Here is a 17,350-nt window from a genome sequence, read left to right as displayed (position 1 = left end):
TATTATGAGTAGCAACGTTATTCATAACAGCCAAAAAGTGGACACAGCCCCAAAGTTCATTAATGGATGAATGGATGAACAAAACACGCTCTATCTGTTTTGGACCAATGCAATGTCATTTAGCCACAAAAAGGAGTGAAGCGCTGACACCTGCTACTGCGTGGATGAAACTCGAAGACATAACGCTACGTGAAAGAAGCCGGACACACAATGACCACATGTAAGATTCCATTTATATGCAAAGTTTGGAACAGGCAAATCCACAGAGACAGAAGAAAGTAGATTAGTGGCCGCTAGGGCTGGGGGAGGGGAATGGGGGTAGACATGGAGCTGATAATGGCTGTGGAATTTCTTTCTGGAGTGATGGAAATGTTTTAAAGCTAATTGTAGTGATGGTTGCATTTATCTGTGGGTGTACTAAAAACTACTGAATGATACATATAAAAGGATGAATTATATGGTATATGAATTTTGTCTCAAAAGAACTGTTGTATTTTTAAAACTCAGGAGGGGGATTGTGTTGGAAACGGGGATTTGGGGTTGGGGCAGCTCCTGGCAAGCTGGAGCTGGGCCTGGGAGCCCAGGGAGGAGGAAGTCCCTGCGGTGGGGACCTGCGAACAGCTTCCTCTGGGGGTCAGTAAGGTGAGGGTGGGGCTGCTCCCAGGGCTTGGGAGGGCGGGGAGGGCTGGAGCAGGGGAGTGGATGACAGAGGGTGCAGGGCTGTGTGTTTAAGAAGGAGGCCACAGTCCAGGGGGATGTGAGCTGAGGGCATTTCACCCTGAGGGTCCTGGGGTGTGGCATTTGGGGCTGAGAGGTGGTGGGTGGGCCCTGGCTCACCACCTGGTCAGCAGTTGCCTGGCGGCAGTTGAGAGAGAGACATGGTGCACGGCAGGGCAGGGGCTGCATGGGCCAATTTTGAGGAGGAGGAAACTGAGGGTCCCAGTGGTGAATGGGCACCGACAAGATCACATAGCTGGACGTGGCTGAGGCTGACCCCTCGGCATTTGGAGCCAGCTGCACTGTGAAGCTGGCAGAACTGGGACTCCCAGCTCAGGGCCTGGTGTGCAGCAGAGCCCGTCAAACCACGTGTTCCCTCCCAAAGCACGGCCTTAGCCATGGCGGGGCCTCTGCAGGGACACCCAGTGCCCCCCAGAGGCTTCCTGACACATGCTGCCCAGAGAGTGCCAAGGGGCTGGCCAGGCTGGCAGGGCAGAGTGGGCTCCCCAGTAGGGTGGGACCTGGGGGAGCTCCCCCTCAAAGCCATACCAGGCCCCAGGGTGCCCTGTGACCTCCCCAGTTCTGGCTGTCCGGGGTGGCAAGGCTCTGGGCTGCAGGGCACGTGCAGTGCCCAGGGAAGGGCTGCCTGGGCAGAGGGAGCTGCACAGACAGACCCGAGTTCAAACCCTCACTCTGCCATCAGCAGGTGTGTGGCCTTCGGCGAGTCACTTCACTCTTCATAGTCTCGGTGACCTCACCTGTAAAATGGGGACACTCACGTAGGTATAAAGTGACAGTTCCCAGGGCGTAGCAGGCACTCTACAAACAGCAGGTGCCCCTCAAAACTCCCGGCCGAGTCTTCCTCATGAATCTATGTTTATTGTCGGGGTTTGGCTGGGCACAGTCCCCCTGTACGCAGTCTAAATTTCAGGTAGCCACAGGAAATCCAACTCAAGCTGACTTCGACATTATAGGGGATTTACAGGGTCAATCAAGGAATAACAGCTTCAGGCACAGCATGATCCAGGCTCAAGACCCGGCTGCTTTCTCTTTTCAGTTCCACTCTTCAGGTGGCTCCACACCCAGGCAAACTCTCCCCTCAAGGTCATCAGATGACTTCCGGTCTCAGCTGTTCCTGGTTCTCATGCTGAGGGAAAGAAAGAGTCTGTCTGGGCAGGAGAAGGAAAAATCTCTCTAGACAGTGCCAACAAATGTCTCCTTAGGTGGAACTGGCTCTCGTTCCTTAAAGGAGCCATCCCTGTGGAAGGAGGGCAGGGTATGCTGACAGGTCAGCCAGAGTCCACCCTTGAATAGAGCTGGCTTCAGTCCCACCTGAGCTTCACGGCCAAGAATTTCCTGAACCAGGCTCCTATGGGCTGGGAAAGTGGAGAGTTATTCTAGGAAGGCCCCAGGATCTTCCTCTGGGACTTGATGTGGCCATTGGGGGGCACCAGAAGGACCTGCCCTGGGCCCAGGCTAAGAGATAGAGGTGGCCCAGTGTGGCAGGAGAAACAAGGGAGGGGGCTCCCATCACTGCAGGTGTGCAAGCCCATTGGGAGGATGTCCATGGGGCCTCCAGCCTCCCATGGGGCATGGAGTGAAATGCCCTCTGTAGTCCCCTCCAGCCCTGAGCACCTCATCGTTGTGACCATGTGACCCCAGCCTCCAGCTGGGCACCTTGCTTTGCTTACCCTGCAAACCCAGGGGTCTGGAGGCTGGGTCCAGGTCTGCTGCCTCTGCCTGTGGGACCTCGGGACAGTTGCTTCACCTCTCTGAACCTCAGCATTCTTCCCTGTGACATGGGAGTGCTCACAAGATTAAGCTGCACTGGACATTGCTTGGAGGCTCGGCATTTGCACTGTGGAGGGGGTGGCGTGTTCCCCGCGAGCAGCATTAAAACTTTAAGGGGAGCCCAGAGGGTCACCAGGCAGCCTCCCCGCCCGTCAGTGTCGAAGCACCACCTTCCTGGCCCATCTGCAGCCCCCCAGGCCCCTGAGACCCTGTGAACACAGCTCGGGGGCCCTGCCCCACCCTGAAGAGCAGTGTGGCCTGGGGTGAGGGTGAAGGCTCCAGACTCCAGCCCAGACCCTGATAAGCTTTCCTCTTCCTGACAGCCGGGGTGGCCAGAGCAACCGTTCAGGCCACCAACCCACCCCCAGCTCCTGCCAGGAGCATGAAGGGCCTCAGATGCTGCCGGGCCAGCAGCTCCTCAGAGAGTGGATGGAGGCCGTGTGGCATGCAGGACAGCGGCACCATCCTCCACGTAGGAGGGACTGGCCGTCCTGGGTGGCCGCCTTGCTGGACAGGAAGTCCCCTCCCAGCAGGGGAGAGCTCGCTCTGGTCCAGGAGGAGGTTCAATCCGACTCCTCCCGTGGCAGCTGGGTGGGGTCAGGGTGATTCCCAAGAGGAGTTTGGGCTGAAGATAGTGAAAGCCGAGGAGCACTGTCTTGTAAGAAGGGACAAAGAGGGAGCCCTGCTCGGCCGGCAGCTTGGTCCCTCGTTTCATCAGCCAGGGCTGATCCCAGGGCCTCCGTCTGCTCTCAGCTCTCCTCATGGGAACCTCAGCTGGTTCCAAACCAGCTTTTGCATGAATCCTCCTGCCTGGGTTCCGATCCGATTCTGCAGCTCACTCGCTGTGTGGCCTTGGCCATGTGATTGAACCTCTCTGTGCCTTGCTTTCTTCATCTGTTAAATGATGAATACCTTCTCCAGAGGTGGTTGTATGGGACAGGTCCATAATGCACAGTGGAGGCTCCCTCAACGTGGCAATTAGCCAGGTTGTCTCAGCAACCTGCTTCCCTTTCTTGGGCCTCAGTTTTTCCTTCCATAAAATGGGTTGGAACAGCAGCGTGGTACTGGGGAAAGAACATACACTTTGGGGTCAGACCCAACTGTTTTCTAATCCTGGGTCCATCACCTAATGACTTAGGGGCCTTAGCAAGTCATGTAAGCTCTCCTGGCTCAGTTTCCCATGTCCATGCAATGGGTCTAATACCATCCCCCTAGCGGGGTTGTTCCCAGAGCTGACGGAAACACCCCGAGGAGGGGCAGAGCTGGCCCTAGTGTTGGGAGTGTCAGGGGAGGGGGCTGCAGAAAGTTTGTCCCACGTCACAGCCCCCCACCCTAGTCTGAGCAGGGCCCACCCTCTGAGTCACCCACTGTCAGGGGCTGATGAGTCTTAATGCAGGCTGAGGTCCGGCCCTCGAGGGTCTGCAAGGTCCCTGAGTGATGTGAGCTCTGACCTCATCTGATGAGAAGCCCGGCTCAGGCCAGGGCCAGGGCGAAGGGCAAGGCCTGCCTGAAGCCTGAGAGCTCGCCTGGAGGCCCAGGGCTGGCACCCCTGTCTGGCCCTGGGCAGAGGCAGAGGGATGGATGGGGCCTTGGGGTCCAGGACACGAGGGGGCCCTGGCAGGAGGCCCCGCTGGAGGGAGTTGGTTCCATTCCATTCAGCATAGGTAACAGTCTGTCTTATTCTTGTTTGTGGAGAACTTTCAGCATTGGGGCTGGGGTAATGTAAATAAATGAAGGGTGACTTTATGTGAATTAAGGGCGCCTCCCAGCGTTGTTGGAGAGTGGGCTGAGATAGCACGAGAGAGCGGGCTGGCCCAGTGCCTGCACCCTGGACCGACCGCAGGGGGTTGTGCACCTTGTGTCCCTGGAAGTCCAGAGAGTCAGAGGGCTCCCACCTTCCTAGAGCACTGCCCAGGGGCCCCCAGGCCTTCGAGCGCCGCTGGCCTGCAGGGACCGAGGCTCCAGGAGAGACTAGGGAGAGATTTGGGAGGGTGGAGCAGCAGCTCCGCCAGGCTGGGAAGGGGGCCCCTGAGGTGTCCCGTCTGCTAGGCATGAGGCAGTACGGGGCGGGGACGGCAGAGGGCGCCGCTGGCCCTGCCATCTGCAAAGCTTCTCTCCTGAGATGGGTGCTGGGCCTGCACCAGCCATGGTCACTGTGCTGCAGTAAGCCCGGCCTACCCCTTCCAGGGAAAGACCAAGGCCACCCCAGGGGACTGCATCCCGGCTGTGGAGTAGAGAAGGGAAACTGCATACGTATCCTTTCACACTGGGCCTCAGTTTCCCTTCTGTACAAGGAGACTAAATCCCCTTTGCAAAGGGGTTGCACAAATCAAATCAGGTGGCTGTTGGGGGTAGCGTGGTCTTGAGACAGGAGCACAGATGTGACCCGCAGGTGGACCTGGATCTGAGGCCAACCTGCTGTGCACTCTGACCTTCTACTCCCCCAGCCTTATTGTATGGGTCACAACACCCCTCTCAAGGCCGTAGTGAATATTGAGTGGAGTAATGTGTGCAGTGCACCTGAACTGCCTCACAGCCCCGGAATCAGCAGTTACTGTCACGTAGACTGTAGTGGGCTGTGCAAACTGGTCTGCAGCAGCTACCAGTCCTCGATCCTCTCTGAGACTCAGTTTCCCTATCTGTACATGAAGGGTTTAGAAATGAAAGCTCTGGCCCTTCCTGGATCTCTGATTTTCTGTGCACTAGAGAATCCAGAGATGGAAATGTGCTGGCTTTCAGGGCTGGGTGTCTGTAGGATGACACGGGCCCCCCAGGGAGCCTGCCCCACCCAGGAACACTCCAGGGGCAGGTGTCTTGGACATGTGAACAGCTCCCCTGCCCCTCAGGCCTGAGCCCACCCTGCAGAGATGTGAACCAGGAGCCCTGGTCAGGGCTGAGGGGGGCCCAGTCCAGATCAGCCCCGAGGTCCCCAACCCCTGGCATTCTGGGTCGTTTCAAGAAATGGCCTGAAATTCTCCACATCTTCAAAGCAAAATGCACTTTAAAAAGTTTTTAGAGGCAAAATGCAGGTCCTGTAGCCCTTTGTCAAAGGGCCTTTAGCAGGGGAAGCCCCAGCTCCCTTCACTCCCCATCTCCCACCCCCCATGGCCCTTCAACTCCACGTGCTCTCGGGGCCCCATGGGTGCTCACACCTGAGGTCCCCACCTCCTGCCTCCTCTGACCTCCCCAGACACACCTGTCTGACAGGGCCACTCCCCGGCTTGACCCTTCGGCAGTGCCCAGGCCCTCTGGACACCACGGCCCTGCGGATCAGACCTGCTTCCCCTCCCCACCCTCCAGACCCTTTACCCCAGCTGCCCCCTCCTCTGGGCCAGAGGGGGCCCCCCAGTTCCTAGCCTAGGTGTCTGTGAACTTGAATGAAAAAAAATCTTTGTTTTCGACACCAACTGCAGCTGGAGTCCAGCACTTACTCCTTCAGTGGTGCAGGCAGCCCAGCCGCAGCGGGGCGTGTGGCTCTGACCCCCAGGGAACACAAAGGGCTGCTCACGGCTCTCTGCACTCACTGCAGGTGCTGGGAAACCTCCGGGAATCTTGTTATTTAACACCTAACAAAGCAGCCTGTGGATTAGCACGTGAGGATTCACTGCTTCACAGTTTCGCTGGCTGTGCTTTAGGAGACTCATCCCCGTGTGACCCTGTGCTGTTCTGGAGGGTCTGCTCTCTCCTCTGACTCATCACTTGATGTCATTGTCACCAGACTCCAAGCCCTGGTGGCAGGCCCAGGGTCTGTGGGGGTCCTTCAGAGACTGTGAGGACTAGTGAGAATGGAAACACCTCCTGTTCCCACAGGCGGCTGCGCCCAAGCACCGAAGGCTCAGAACCATCACTCAGCCACCAACTCCAGGCGGTGGTTCCAACAGCGCTAGGAAGTCAGAAAGCACTATCAACTCCCCTGGGGTGGAGGCGGGAGCCGGGAGTAGACGCTGGCCTTGATCGGTTCTATGAGGACTGGGGGTCCTAAGGCATGCGCCCCGGGGTCTGGGCGGGGAACACCGTCTGTGCCGCCGCTTCCCAGACCAGGCAGGACTGAGCCCCGAGGCCAGTGGGGCGGGGGCCTGTTGGGGCCGGGGCGGGGCAGGAGGAGGGGACTCCGCTTTCTTCCAGTAGGGCGGGTCGCCAGTCGCCTTTAAATGCGCTGGGCCGGGCGCCAGCAGACCGTATGTCCAGAGGAGGGAGCAGGCGCCTCTGCCTTCCCCGTGCCCGGGTCCCCCATCCCCCAGGCATGCCCCTGAGGTCCTGACGCCCACGCGCCTGAGCCGCCTCCGTAGGCTCCCGGCCCCGCGCGGCCTCGGTGTCCCCGCCGGCTCCCGGCTGGTCGCCTTGCTGCCGCCCGCCGCCGGCCCGACCGCCATGCAGGCGCGGGCGCTGCTCCTGGCCGCGCTGGCCGCCCTGGCGCTGGCCCGGGAGCCCCCGGCGGCGCCGTGCCCCGCGCGCTGCGACGTGTCGCGGTGTCCGAGCCCCCGGTGCCCCGGCGGCTATGTGCCAGACCTCTGCAACTGCTGTCTGGTGTGCGCCGCCAGCGAGGGCGAGCCCTGCGGCCGCCCCCTCGACTCGCCCTGCGGGGAGAGCCTGGAGTGCGCGCGCGGCGTGTGCCGCTGTCGCTGGGCACACGCCGTGTGCGGCACAGACGGACACACCTATGCCAACGTGTGCGCTCTGCAGGCGGCCAGCCGCCGCGCGCTGCAGCTCGCCGGGACGCCCGTGCGCCAGCTGCAGAAGGGCGCCTGCCCATCGGGTAAGCTCTCAGCGGGGAGGACAGAAGCCTTCTCCTGGGGAAACTGAGGCTCAGAGTTAGGGCCAAGCTGAGGTCCGCACTCCCTGGGCACAACTGGACAGCCCTTTAGATATCTCTAAGCAGCTCTTAGTCTTCCAGGCGAAGAAACTGAGGCCCAGAAAAGTGAACCGCTGTCCACAAGGTCACAGAATTAGAGTCAAAGGTGAAATCCAGTGGTCTCCTGACCACCCTGAAGGGCCTCATCTATATTTCTCCAGCTTCTGTGTCTGTTGCAACAGTTTCCCCTGGGCCTCATATCCCTGCCCCGTCAGGGTATTGGGTGAAAAGCAATCTTTCCTGGCCTTCAATCTCCAGCTGGTATGCTCTCTTGGACCACACTAGTGTTTTCTTTCTGTGGTTAAAATGCATGTCTGCAGGGGACTGTTTGGGAAGAGTGACTGTGTGGGTCCCTGGACTACTTAGGGTGCCACAGGGAGAGTCTGTTGGGGGTAGAAAATGCCTCAGTCCCTTGAGACCCGAGAACAGCCTCCCTGGCCTGCAGTTGGTTCTGGGTTGCATCTTGCCATGCAGGCTGCCTCTGTGCATGGAGGAAAATGCTAGGAAACCTTGCTGTTCCTTTCCTTGTTTGGGGGCCCTCTCAGGAAGGCAGGCTCTGCGGTCGGTCCGACAGTTGCTGCCTTATGCCCAGTGCGGGGCCCCAGGTTCCTGGATATGAGTCAGGCCCCTCATATCCCGTGCACAGACAGCGGGGCGGACACGCAGTAGCCACCAAGACAGGCTCCGCGGAGCCCTGGGAGCACCACGGGGAGCACCAAGTGCCCAGGGTGCCTGGGATGCCTCCAGAGGGACGTCCAGGCTGCCTCTTGAAGGTGAGGACAAGTTTTCCAGCAGCAATCGGGAAAGGCATTCTGGGAGGAGGGAACATCACGGGCAAACGCATACGGGCTTTGCTGTGTTGAGAAGAGCGGGTCACTCTGAGCAGCTGGGGTGGGATTGGGTGGGGGTGGGGGCAGGAGTGACACCCGAGGCTGGGCAGGTCAGCAGGGACCGGACGATAAGTGGCCATAAGCGTCATGCCAGTGGGCTCAGACTTGACACCGTAGGTCAAAGCTTCCCACAGTTAGGGTCTTGTGGCCTAAAGGGGCGGGAAACAGAACACTGTCCCCATAGTGGAGATTCATAGGTTGGTCCGTCAGAGGAGCAGAGGAAACCTGCAGTTTTCTCCAGTGATAAAACCCAGGCTTCCCTGAGATTTTCAGCGAGCTCCTCTGTTCTGGCAGAACACACAGGCCTGCCCCGGCTCTCTGCGGCTGCGGGGGCATCCTATGCCATGCTGCATGATTATGTGGGAGAGCCAGCCAGGGGGTTATGGGAGAGTCTCAGTCCGTTTGTGCTGCTACGACAGATTACCTGAGACTGGGTAACTTAGGAAGGACAGAAGTTTATTTCTCACAGTTCTGGAGTCTGGGAAGTCCAAGATCAAGGCGCCCGCAGGCCTCACGTGGCAGGACAAGCGCCAAAGAAGGCCAAATGCTGTGTGACATCTGTCCTATTGGGGCCTTAATCCCATCTGCAAGGGGGAGGAGCCCGAATGGCCCAATCACTTCACAGGGCCCATCTTTCAACACCGTCACTTCGGTGACACCTGCATTTTGTTTGTTTTGTTTTTTTGAGACAAAGTCTCCCTCTGTTGCCCGGGCTAGAGTGCCTGGGCTCAAGCAATCCTCCTGCCTCAGCCTCCCGAGTAGCTGGGACTACAGGCATGCGCCACCATGCTCGGCTAATTTTTTCCATATATTTTTGGCTGTCCAGATCATTTCTTTCTATTTTTAGTAGAGACGAGGGTCTCACTGTTGTTCAGGCTGGTCTCGAACTCCTGACCTCGAGCGATCCACCCGCCTCGGCCTCCCAGAGTGCTAGGATTACAGGCGTGAGCCACCGTGCCCGGCCGACACCTGCATTTTGGAGGGGCCGCTTTCAAACCATAGCAGGAGTGAGGGTGACGAGGTCAGAGACCGAGGGCTGGAGAGCGTGGCTCGGCTCGAGGCCTCAGCAATGGGCGTCATAACTTAATGAGTGCCTGCTGCACCTGTGGTAGCCCGTCCAGTTTGGGGCTTGGTCCTGGTGTGCCCGTCTCGGCCTTGCTGAGGAGTTCCAGAGGACTGTCCCCTGCAGCCTGGCTGTGCCGGGGGTGGGAGGGGCCTCCCCAGCCCCAGGGCCCAGAGGCGGACAGGAAGGTTGGAGGTGAAACACTCACCGGCGGAGGAAGTCCACAATCGCCTTCTCTGTGTGCCTGGCTGGCCCTGGGCTGGCGACAGGGGCACGGCAATGAAGCAGCCCCTGCCTGTGCCCTCAAGACTGACAGACCATCGGAGAGACACAGGGAGGGCGAGAGGAGGAAAACAGGTGATGGCCACAGCCAGGTGCAGCGGTCGCTCGGAAAGGCAGGACGCAGCTATGAGCATGGAGGTCTTGGCTGGGGGCTCCGTGCTCCCAGACCTGCAGCCCCAGCGCACCTCTTACCAATCGGGTGACATCAGCTGGGCTACTCAGGCACCCTCAGTTTCCTCATCTATGAAATCAGGGGGCCAGCAGTACCCAGGGGGATGCTGTTCAAGGCACATGGACACATGCCTGGCTCCTGGGGAGTGACCAGGAACGGCTCTGCCTCATTTCATAAGCTGTTAACCCCAGCTGGACCTGCTGCCAAACCCGTCTCACCGTGCAAGGTCAGGGCAGGCTCCCGGAGGAGATGCTCGGTGCTGGGCTGTGGAATATGAGTGCGAGCTCCCTGGGCAGAGCCGGGAGGACGGGGAGGGCACAGGCAGAGCAGACGTGGGTGCACAGGATCCTGAGAGCCCCGGCTGCCACCAGAGCCTGAAGGGCCAGGGAGACAGTGGGGAGCTGCGCCTGAGAGGGAGGGGAGGCCACAGGTGCAGGAAGGAGGGCTGGACGGGGTCCCAGATACTGTGGCCTTGAATCTGACACCAGCCAGCTGCCTGTCTTTACATGGGCTCCTTGGGGCTGCTGCCCAACTCTAGGGGTGACACACACGTTGTGGGTGCTGGGTAGCCCTGCCCCTGTTGCCGGGTGCACAGGGAGCCCAGACTCCCAGATCTGGGCTTGTGCAGCATCCACTCTGTGTGGGGGACTTGCTGGTGCCCGGCCTCCTGCCAGCCCATCTCAACTCCCTCTGCAAGTCAGGTCCCTTCTCAGGCACCCAGACGTGCAGACTGAGGCCAGGAAGGGTGAAGTGACAGATCTGAGGTCACACAGCCAGGCCTGGCCTAGTCTGGGGCTTTGAAAGCTGTGCTCTCTTGGGCCCCTGGCTTTCCTCTGCAGGGGCGGGACAGGGCCCCCAAGGCCTGGGGTCCGCTCCAGCTCCATCGGCCTCAGCCTGCACGGAGGCCCAGGCAGTGTCCACCACTCGCCCTCCCCAGGGCCCGGCCAGAAGTCGCTAGTGATGTCTACACCTGGTGGCGTGTAAGGCGCTGCCCACCTGGGCATTTCTGGAAGGAAGTCCTGCCAGAGGACCGTGGCCTCTCGGGGCCATCTGTGTCTCCCTCTCCCTGCGATGGGGGTCCATACCTTTTCCCCCCTCTCCCCCTTGTCCTCCCAACTTCTACAGGTGGGAGGGGCTCCTGGGTGGGAAGGGACCTCCTCCTCTGCCTTTAAACACTACCAAGGTGCAGATGACTCAGGGCCACCTCCAGCCCCGTGTCTCCTGTGCTGGAGACATGTGTCAGCTGCCTGGTGACTTGCCTTGGTCCCTAACTCCACCCCTCCCAGCCCAACCCAAAGGACCACCCGAGGTGCTTGGGTGAAAGCCTTTGTCCCCTGTGAGCTTCTGCTGCCCCCCATAGCTGCCTCCTGTCACCATGCGTCCTCTTGGCTCAGCCTCGAAGTGTCCCCAGGTTCTTCCTTGCCCCAGCAGCGCTGGCCTCACCAACTCCATCCCTTCTCCACACAGCAGCCAGGATGACCTTGATCAATCCATCCTGCCCGTGACTGCAGGACACCTTCCAATGGTGCCTCGACACTTACCTTGGCCCTCGAGGCCTCTGCCCGCCCCTCCGACGCCATCTCATGCCATCTTCTCATCTCTGTACCAAGCCACGCCTGCCTTATTCTGCCTCAGGGCCTTTGCACATGCAGTGCTCACTGCCCGAGGCTCCCTTCCCTCACATTCACATGGTCGGTTCCTCATCCTGCCCTGGGCTGGGTGCCTGACACCCCTGAGCTGCCCTCCCTGGCCACCATGCCTGGAAGCCCCTTTGGCAGCCTCCCAAGCGCACCCCAGGGTGTCCTCTGGCCCCTCCCAGCCCCTGTGTTGTTTGTTGACTTGTCTGTGTTATTTCCATGCTCCCCAGCCTGAGCCTCGCAGGGCGGGGCCTGGCCCAGTGCCTGGCCTCCGTAGGTGATGTGAAATGCGTGGGTCGCCCAAGTGGTGTGTGAACATCCTGTAGCCCTCCCAGCTCTTCTTGCACACCTCCGGCGGCGGAGGCTTACCCCCTCTCCAGGGAGCTCTTGCATAGTCCCCTCTCCTCACTAAGGCAGAGCTGTCACACAGAGTGGATAAATCACCATCAGTGGGACAGTGAAGACGGAGACAAATATGTGTCAGAGGGTCTGACTCGGAAGAGGTTTCCCTTTGCATGTAACTAGCGCCCTGTGACCTTGCAGCCTCTCAGCTAAGCTGCAGACAGATAGGCCTGCGAGTGTGCCATTGACTCAGAATTCAGAGCCCTGGGCAGTTTACAATGTGGCATTTTAATAATCAGCTTTTATTGTTCAACCCCAAGCAGGTTCTGACAGCATCGTCCAGTTTTATTTATTTAAGAGTTTGGGTTGGCTTTTGATTTTTAATCCTCTTAGCAGCCTCCTGGGGCTGCACATGTCTTGGAATTCAGCACTCAGGACTAACCAGGCAAGATGACGCCTCCCCTACCCCTCCCCGCCCCGCCAGTGACAGCAGGGCTGAGCTGCAGCATCTGGAGGCTTGAGGACTCTGCCACCTCAGTGCTGGCTGCGTTGGCAGCCCAGAGCCTTGGCCAAGGCCGCTGAGAGCCAGGAGTCTGGCCAGAGAGGGGCTCAGGACCCGGGATGCTGTGCGGCCGCCCTTTCCTCACCAGGGTTTGCCCAGGAAACGCACCCTCACCGCCCCGGACCCCACACCTGGAGGTGCTGCGGAGCTTCCTGCAGGTCTTCCTGGGGATTTCTTACCCCCCCCCCCGAAGCCCCGCCCAGTGGCCCATAGGGACTTTAGGAGATGCAGAGGTCCCCTGCCGAGAGCCCAGCCCTCCCGCGGCCCTCGGGACCAAGCATAGACTCCTGGTGTGGCTGGCAGGCTCAATGCGGTCAGGCCTCTGCTTCTCGCCCGCTGTCACCATGGCCAGCAGATCCCCTGTGAAATCCCGATCCCGTGTTGTGAGGGACAGATAACAGAAACCTCCTATGTGAGGCCCATGGAGCCTCGCTCTGCCCAACCCAGATTCAGGCCATCCTTCCTTCAAGTCCGTGTCCAAGGGGACCCAGAGGAGACCACCTGGCCACTGGGGGCTGAACAGAGGCCACCAGGCTGCCGGAAGCTCGGGGGAGGTGAGGCTAGCAGTGCTTTGCGTGGCCTTTCTGGAGGCCTGAGCTCTGTGCAGGTGAGGGAGTGGGCTGGTGCTGGCCAGCAAGCCAGAGGGTCCTGCCAGGTGGGCTGAACCTCCTGCCCAGGGCTGCTTGGACAGAGAGAAGCCACCAGGTTTTATGAGGGTCAAGGGTGACACGTTAGGCTTATGCTCCAGGCTTACAAAGCCCTAAACATGTTGTTTGGGTATTTTTGTCATGGCTTTTTATAAGTAAAGGTGCAGGGCGGTGCCACAGGTCACTTAGGTAGAGAGGGACGGCCCTGCCCTGAGCCCAGGCACCTCTGGCTTTCCATCCAGAGCACCCCGAGGCAATAACCTCCCTGCTTGGTTTTGATGAAGGTGTTGAGTAGTGGCTGAGATAGAATAAAATCACAGACCCCTTGTTCTTGATGCAGCAAAAACATGGCCAGGACATGTGTGTATGTTCTCCAACCTGAACACGGGTCTAGTGCAGGGGGTAGCAGGCAACTCCCTTGAGTTGTGCAGTGTACAACCTTCCCAACTGTGTGCATTACCCTTCCTCTAGCAAAAAATTGGCAGAGCCAGGACTGAGACCCAGCTCTGTTCCTCATGTCTGGCTGCTCAGGGGTGAGTCCCAGCTCTGCCACTTCCCACGGAAAGACCCCACAGGTCTCCTAGGCTCTCAGTTGCCTCACCTGTGGGGAATGGTGATGACAGTGGTACCCTCCCCACTGGATCACTGGACGGGCAATGAGATAATGAATTAAAAGGGTTTTGCATGGTGTAAGGGCTAAGAGACATTAGTGCAAATGGGCGTAAATATCGGCATGTGGGCACTTTCACAGATGGAGCTGTGAGAGTGAGGGAGAGGTGGTCGAGGCAGGGAAGGAGCTGGAAGGTGGCATTCGGAGAGGAGCTGCCTGGTGCCAGCCCTGGTGTCACTGGCCCTGCTCAGTCCCCGTGTCAGCACTGAGGAGCCTGAGCCCTGAGCAGTCAGCTGACTGGACCTGGTCAAGGCAGGGAAGGCTTCCCCTAAGAGGAGGGCCGGGGGCTTGGATGGCCCAGTGGGCAGCGCAGAGCCCTGCCTGGCCCTCGGGACCCTGCAAGAGGACCAGCCCCCTCTTCATAAAGCATAAGCCAGATGCTGGCAGAGCGGCCTCCTCGGTGGGGTTGGCCGCAGCCCAGCCGGGCTTGGAATTTCACTGCCAGAAACCGAGGATGGGGCAAGACTGGGCTCTCCTGGGGATGGACAGCCAGTCCTATTGGCCAAGGAGCAGCAACGGGGTTGTGGGGTGCCCACGGTCAGGGGTCGAGGGACCTGGCTGTACGCCTTGGGCCGGTCGCATGGTCTCTCTGAGCCTGGTTTCCTCGCCTGTAAAATGGACTAATGGTTCCTGCCTTGCAGAATTGCTGCAAGAATTCAATGAGATCACAGACTCGCAGAGCCCAGCCTGGCCCGCCAGCTGGGTGTGGCCGTGGGGGGAGGCAGTGAGCTGCTCTAGGCCTGGGCTGCTGCCCCGCCCCCTCCTGTGTTCCTGGGACAGGACTCTGGGGTGGAGGGTCGCAGACAGCAGCATCCACCCACGGGGAGCCACAGCTGGATCTGAAGCTGATGTTCTTGGCTGGGGGGTCATGGTTCACTCGGGGACAGGCAAGTTTTCAAGAGGAAGGAAAACACAGGGAGCTGCCCTGGGAACTAACTAGACCTGGAGGCAGCTCCTGGGGTGTCCGAGTCTGGCTGTTGTGGAGGGTGGGGCTGGAGCTGTCGAGGTGGCCCCTGGGGCCACACATCTGTCTCTGGAGAACATTCGTTCCCTCCTTCGTCATTCACTCTCTCGCTCCCCTGCTGTGGGCCAGGCCAGCCCCAGCTCAAGGGTGCTGGGCCCTGGGGATGGTACAGAGGGACAAGCATTGGGAGGGAGAGATAGGTCACCGAGCCTGCAAAGTCAGGGCGGGCTCCCCAGAGGAGGTGCTGTTGGCCTGGGCCTTGAGGGATGATGGGAAGTGCATTCCTGGAAGAGGAACTGCATGTGCAAAGGCTCAGTGACATTTAGGCACATGTGTGCTTAGGGAACCAGAGCGGGGGTGCAGAGGGGAGAGTACACGCGGCTGCAGATGTCAATGGGACCAGGACAGCCTAGTCCTTGAGTACCCTGCTACGAGGCTGCCATCTGGTCTGCAGACTGTGGTCAGCATTACAAACAGATTGGCAAAGCCTGGGACCTTGTGGTCACCCACTGATGGCTCCTCCATCCCTAGCTCACAGCTGACCACTGGGCAGCCGAGGGGTCTGCTGATAGCAGGAGCAATAAAAGAAGGGGCAGTGATCTTAGTGTTAGAGGAACAGAACTGGGTCTTAGGCCTGGCTCTGCCCATTATCTGCTGGAGGGACTAATGCATACAGTTGGGCAGGTTGTACACTGCACAATGCCAGGGGAAGCTGATCACGTTGTGATCTTTGTCAATAATGGTCCTAGAGTCATGCAGTGAACAATCTGTGCAGTGATACAAGGTAGCCCTGTGTAGTCCTCCTTCGGGGTCTGCCACTGTCCTTCAGCATTTCTGGAAGCCCTGTTGGGCAGGAATGTGGGAGGTGGAGCCCCAGAACTCGGCTTCTCTCCCTGCTGGCCTTTCTCCCAGTCTTCCTCTGTGCTGGCTCTGCCCCTTCCTCTCCCAGAAGGTGCCACCAGACACCTGGCCTTCGCTGCTGTGTCAGGTTCCCCCTGACTGAGACTCCCAGGGCCTTTAGAGGACAGTTTATTTTAAAAGGTGGGGAAAAAAGTTCACAGCTGAATCTGGTTGAGACTGTTGACTTCAGAGCTTTGGCTCGAGGACGAGGACGGGTGGGGGCGGGGGTTGTCAAAAAACCCCAAACAAACAGAGTCTGCTTCCCAGCCATGGGGGCCCAGGGTTTTCATGTGGAAAGAGGCAGTGGGAAGTGCGTCTGCCCTCCCCTGACTCATGGGTGACTCATCTGAGTGGGGAGGAGCGCAAGGGACACTGGCCTGGCCCCCCCACAGGCTGATTTAAAGGGACAGGGCCTGCCGGGGTGTCCCAGGCCCCGGGGTCACTCCAACCCCGAAGTCCAGCTGACCTGGGGTGGTGACAGCCTGCCTCCCCCATGAGTGATCTTCGCCTCCGAGCCTCAGTTTCCTGGGCTGTAAAATGGGCCGCTTGCATTCGTGGGGCTGCTTGGAGACTTGGTTAACAGGCTGAACGATGCTCTTTCTTGCCGGGGGTGTCTGCAAACCTACTGTGTGCTGAGTCAGGTAGAGTCAGCAGAGCATCCTTGAACTTCCTCCTTCCCTTCCTTCCGAAAGTCTCGGAGGCTGCCTCCCCCTGTGCTGCTTCTGCCGGGTGTGCGGTGAAGCAGGCGCGTCTCTGTCTCGGGGCGGCCTGGGCAGCCAAGTGAGCCGCGCGGGCTCCGCTCGAGGTTCTGCCGCCTCGCGCTGACCTCCCGGCCGTCCCCGCGGCCCCTCCCCCAGGCCGGCTTTTCTTCCCTGTTTTATTTCTCTTTTTTTTTTTTTTGAAACAGAGTCTCGCTCTGTTGCCCGGGCTAGAGTGAGTGCCGTGGCGTCAGCCTAGCTCACAGCAACCTCAAACTCCTGGGCTTAAGCGATCCTCCTGTCTCAGCCTCCCGAGTAGCTGGGACTACAGGCATGCACCACCATGCCCGGCTAATTTTTTTCTATATATATTTTTTTAGCTGTCCATATAATTTCTTTCTATTTTTAGTAGAGATGGGGTCTCGCTCTTGCTCAGGCTGGTCTCGAACTCCTGAGCTCAAACGATCCGCCCACCTCGGCCTCCCAGAGTGCTAGGATTACAGGCGTGAGCCACCGCGCCCGGCCTATTTCTCTTTTTTTTTTTTCAGATTTACTGTATATAACTTACCTATGCTAGAAAATTTGACAAGTCCATGAAAAAAGAGAAAAAGTCACTGTCACTTTACCCCTGCCCCCAGTGAGCACCATGCAGTAGTGTTTTGATGTGTTTTCCTGTCAGGCTTTTACTTATGAATATTTTATGGTAGTTTTTTAAAAAAAAATCATCACACATAAAATCGAGTGTCACCTATTTTAAGTGACCTCTGGAGAGACCACGCTGGGAAGAAAATTGTCCCAGGGAGGCTGCTGAGCCCCCAGCTCCCCGGGCTGCGAGGCAGAGCTCGTGCCCGAGGGGCCAGGGTCGGCTCTGCCGCCCACCGTGGGGAGACCCGGGCCAGGTCGACCAGTGGGCTGGATGGGACGGTGCCCGGAGAGCATTCTGGCCCCTGGTGCTAGATTCTCTGAGGTCCAGGGTGAAGGCACCGGTGGTCCAGCCGGTTCTAATCACTTCTGTGGGGAGGGGAGATGCTTTCCTCCCCCTTTGGTGTGTTCACACCAGGCCCGGTCCCCAGTCTGCCAAATCAACGTATCTGCAGTTGCCATCACGGCCGACTCGGGCTCAGCTGTGGTTCCCGTGTGCTGTTCCCCTGCCTGGTGGACTC

The 17,350-nt window shown here is 59.1% G+C and overlaps 1 protein-coding gene across 2 annotated transcripts in view; it reads left to right on the top strand.

Annotated features, from left to right (window-relative positions):
• The first annotated feature begins 6,879 nt into the window (after window positions 1–6,879).
• Window positions 6,880–17,350, top strand: part of HTRA3 (HtrA serine peptidase 3) — a 31,321-nt gene continuing 20,850 nt past the window's right edge. For both annotated transcript variants that reach the window (XM_069496001.1, XM_069496002.1), the window contains exon 1: window positions 6,880–7,264. In XM_069496001.1, coding sequence (XP_069352102.1) covers window positions 6,880–7,264 — 385 coding nt within the window. The remainder of the gene's footprint in view (window positions 7,265–17,350) is intronic.

This window comes from Eulemur rufifrons, chromosome 20 (assembly GCF_041146395.1).
Source record: "Eulemur rufifrons isolate Redbay chromosome 20, OSU_ERuf_1, whole genome shotgun sequence".
NCBI classification, from domain to species: Eukaryota; Metazoa; Chordata; class Mammalia; order Primates; family Lemuridae; genus Eulemur; species Eulemur rufifrons.
This window is presented reverse-complemented; position numbering and strand designations above follow the sequence as displayed.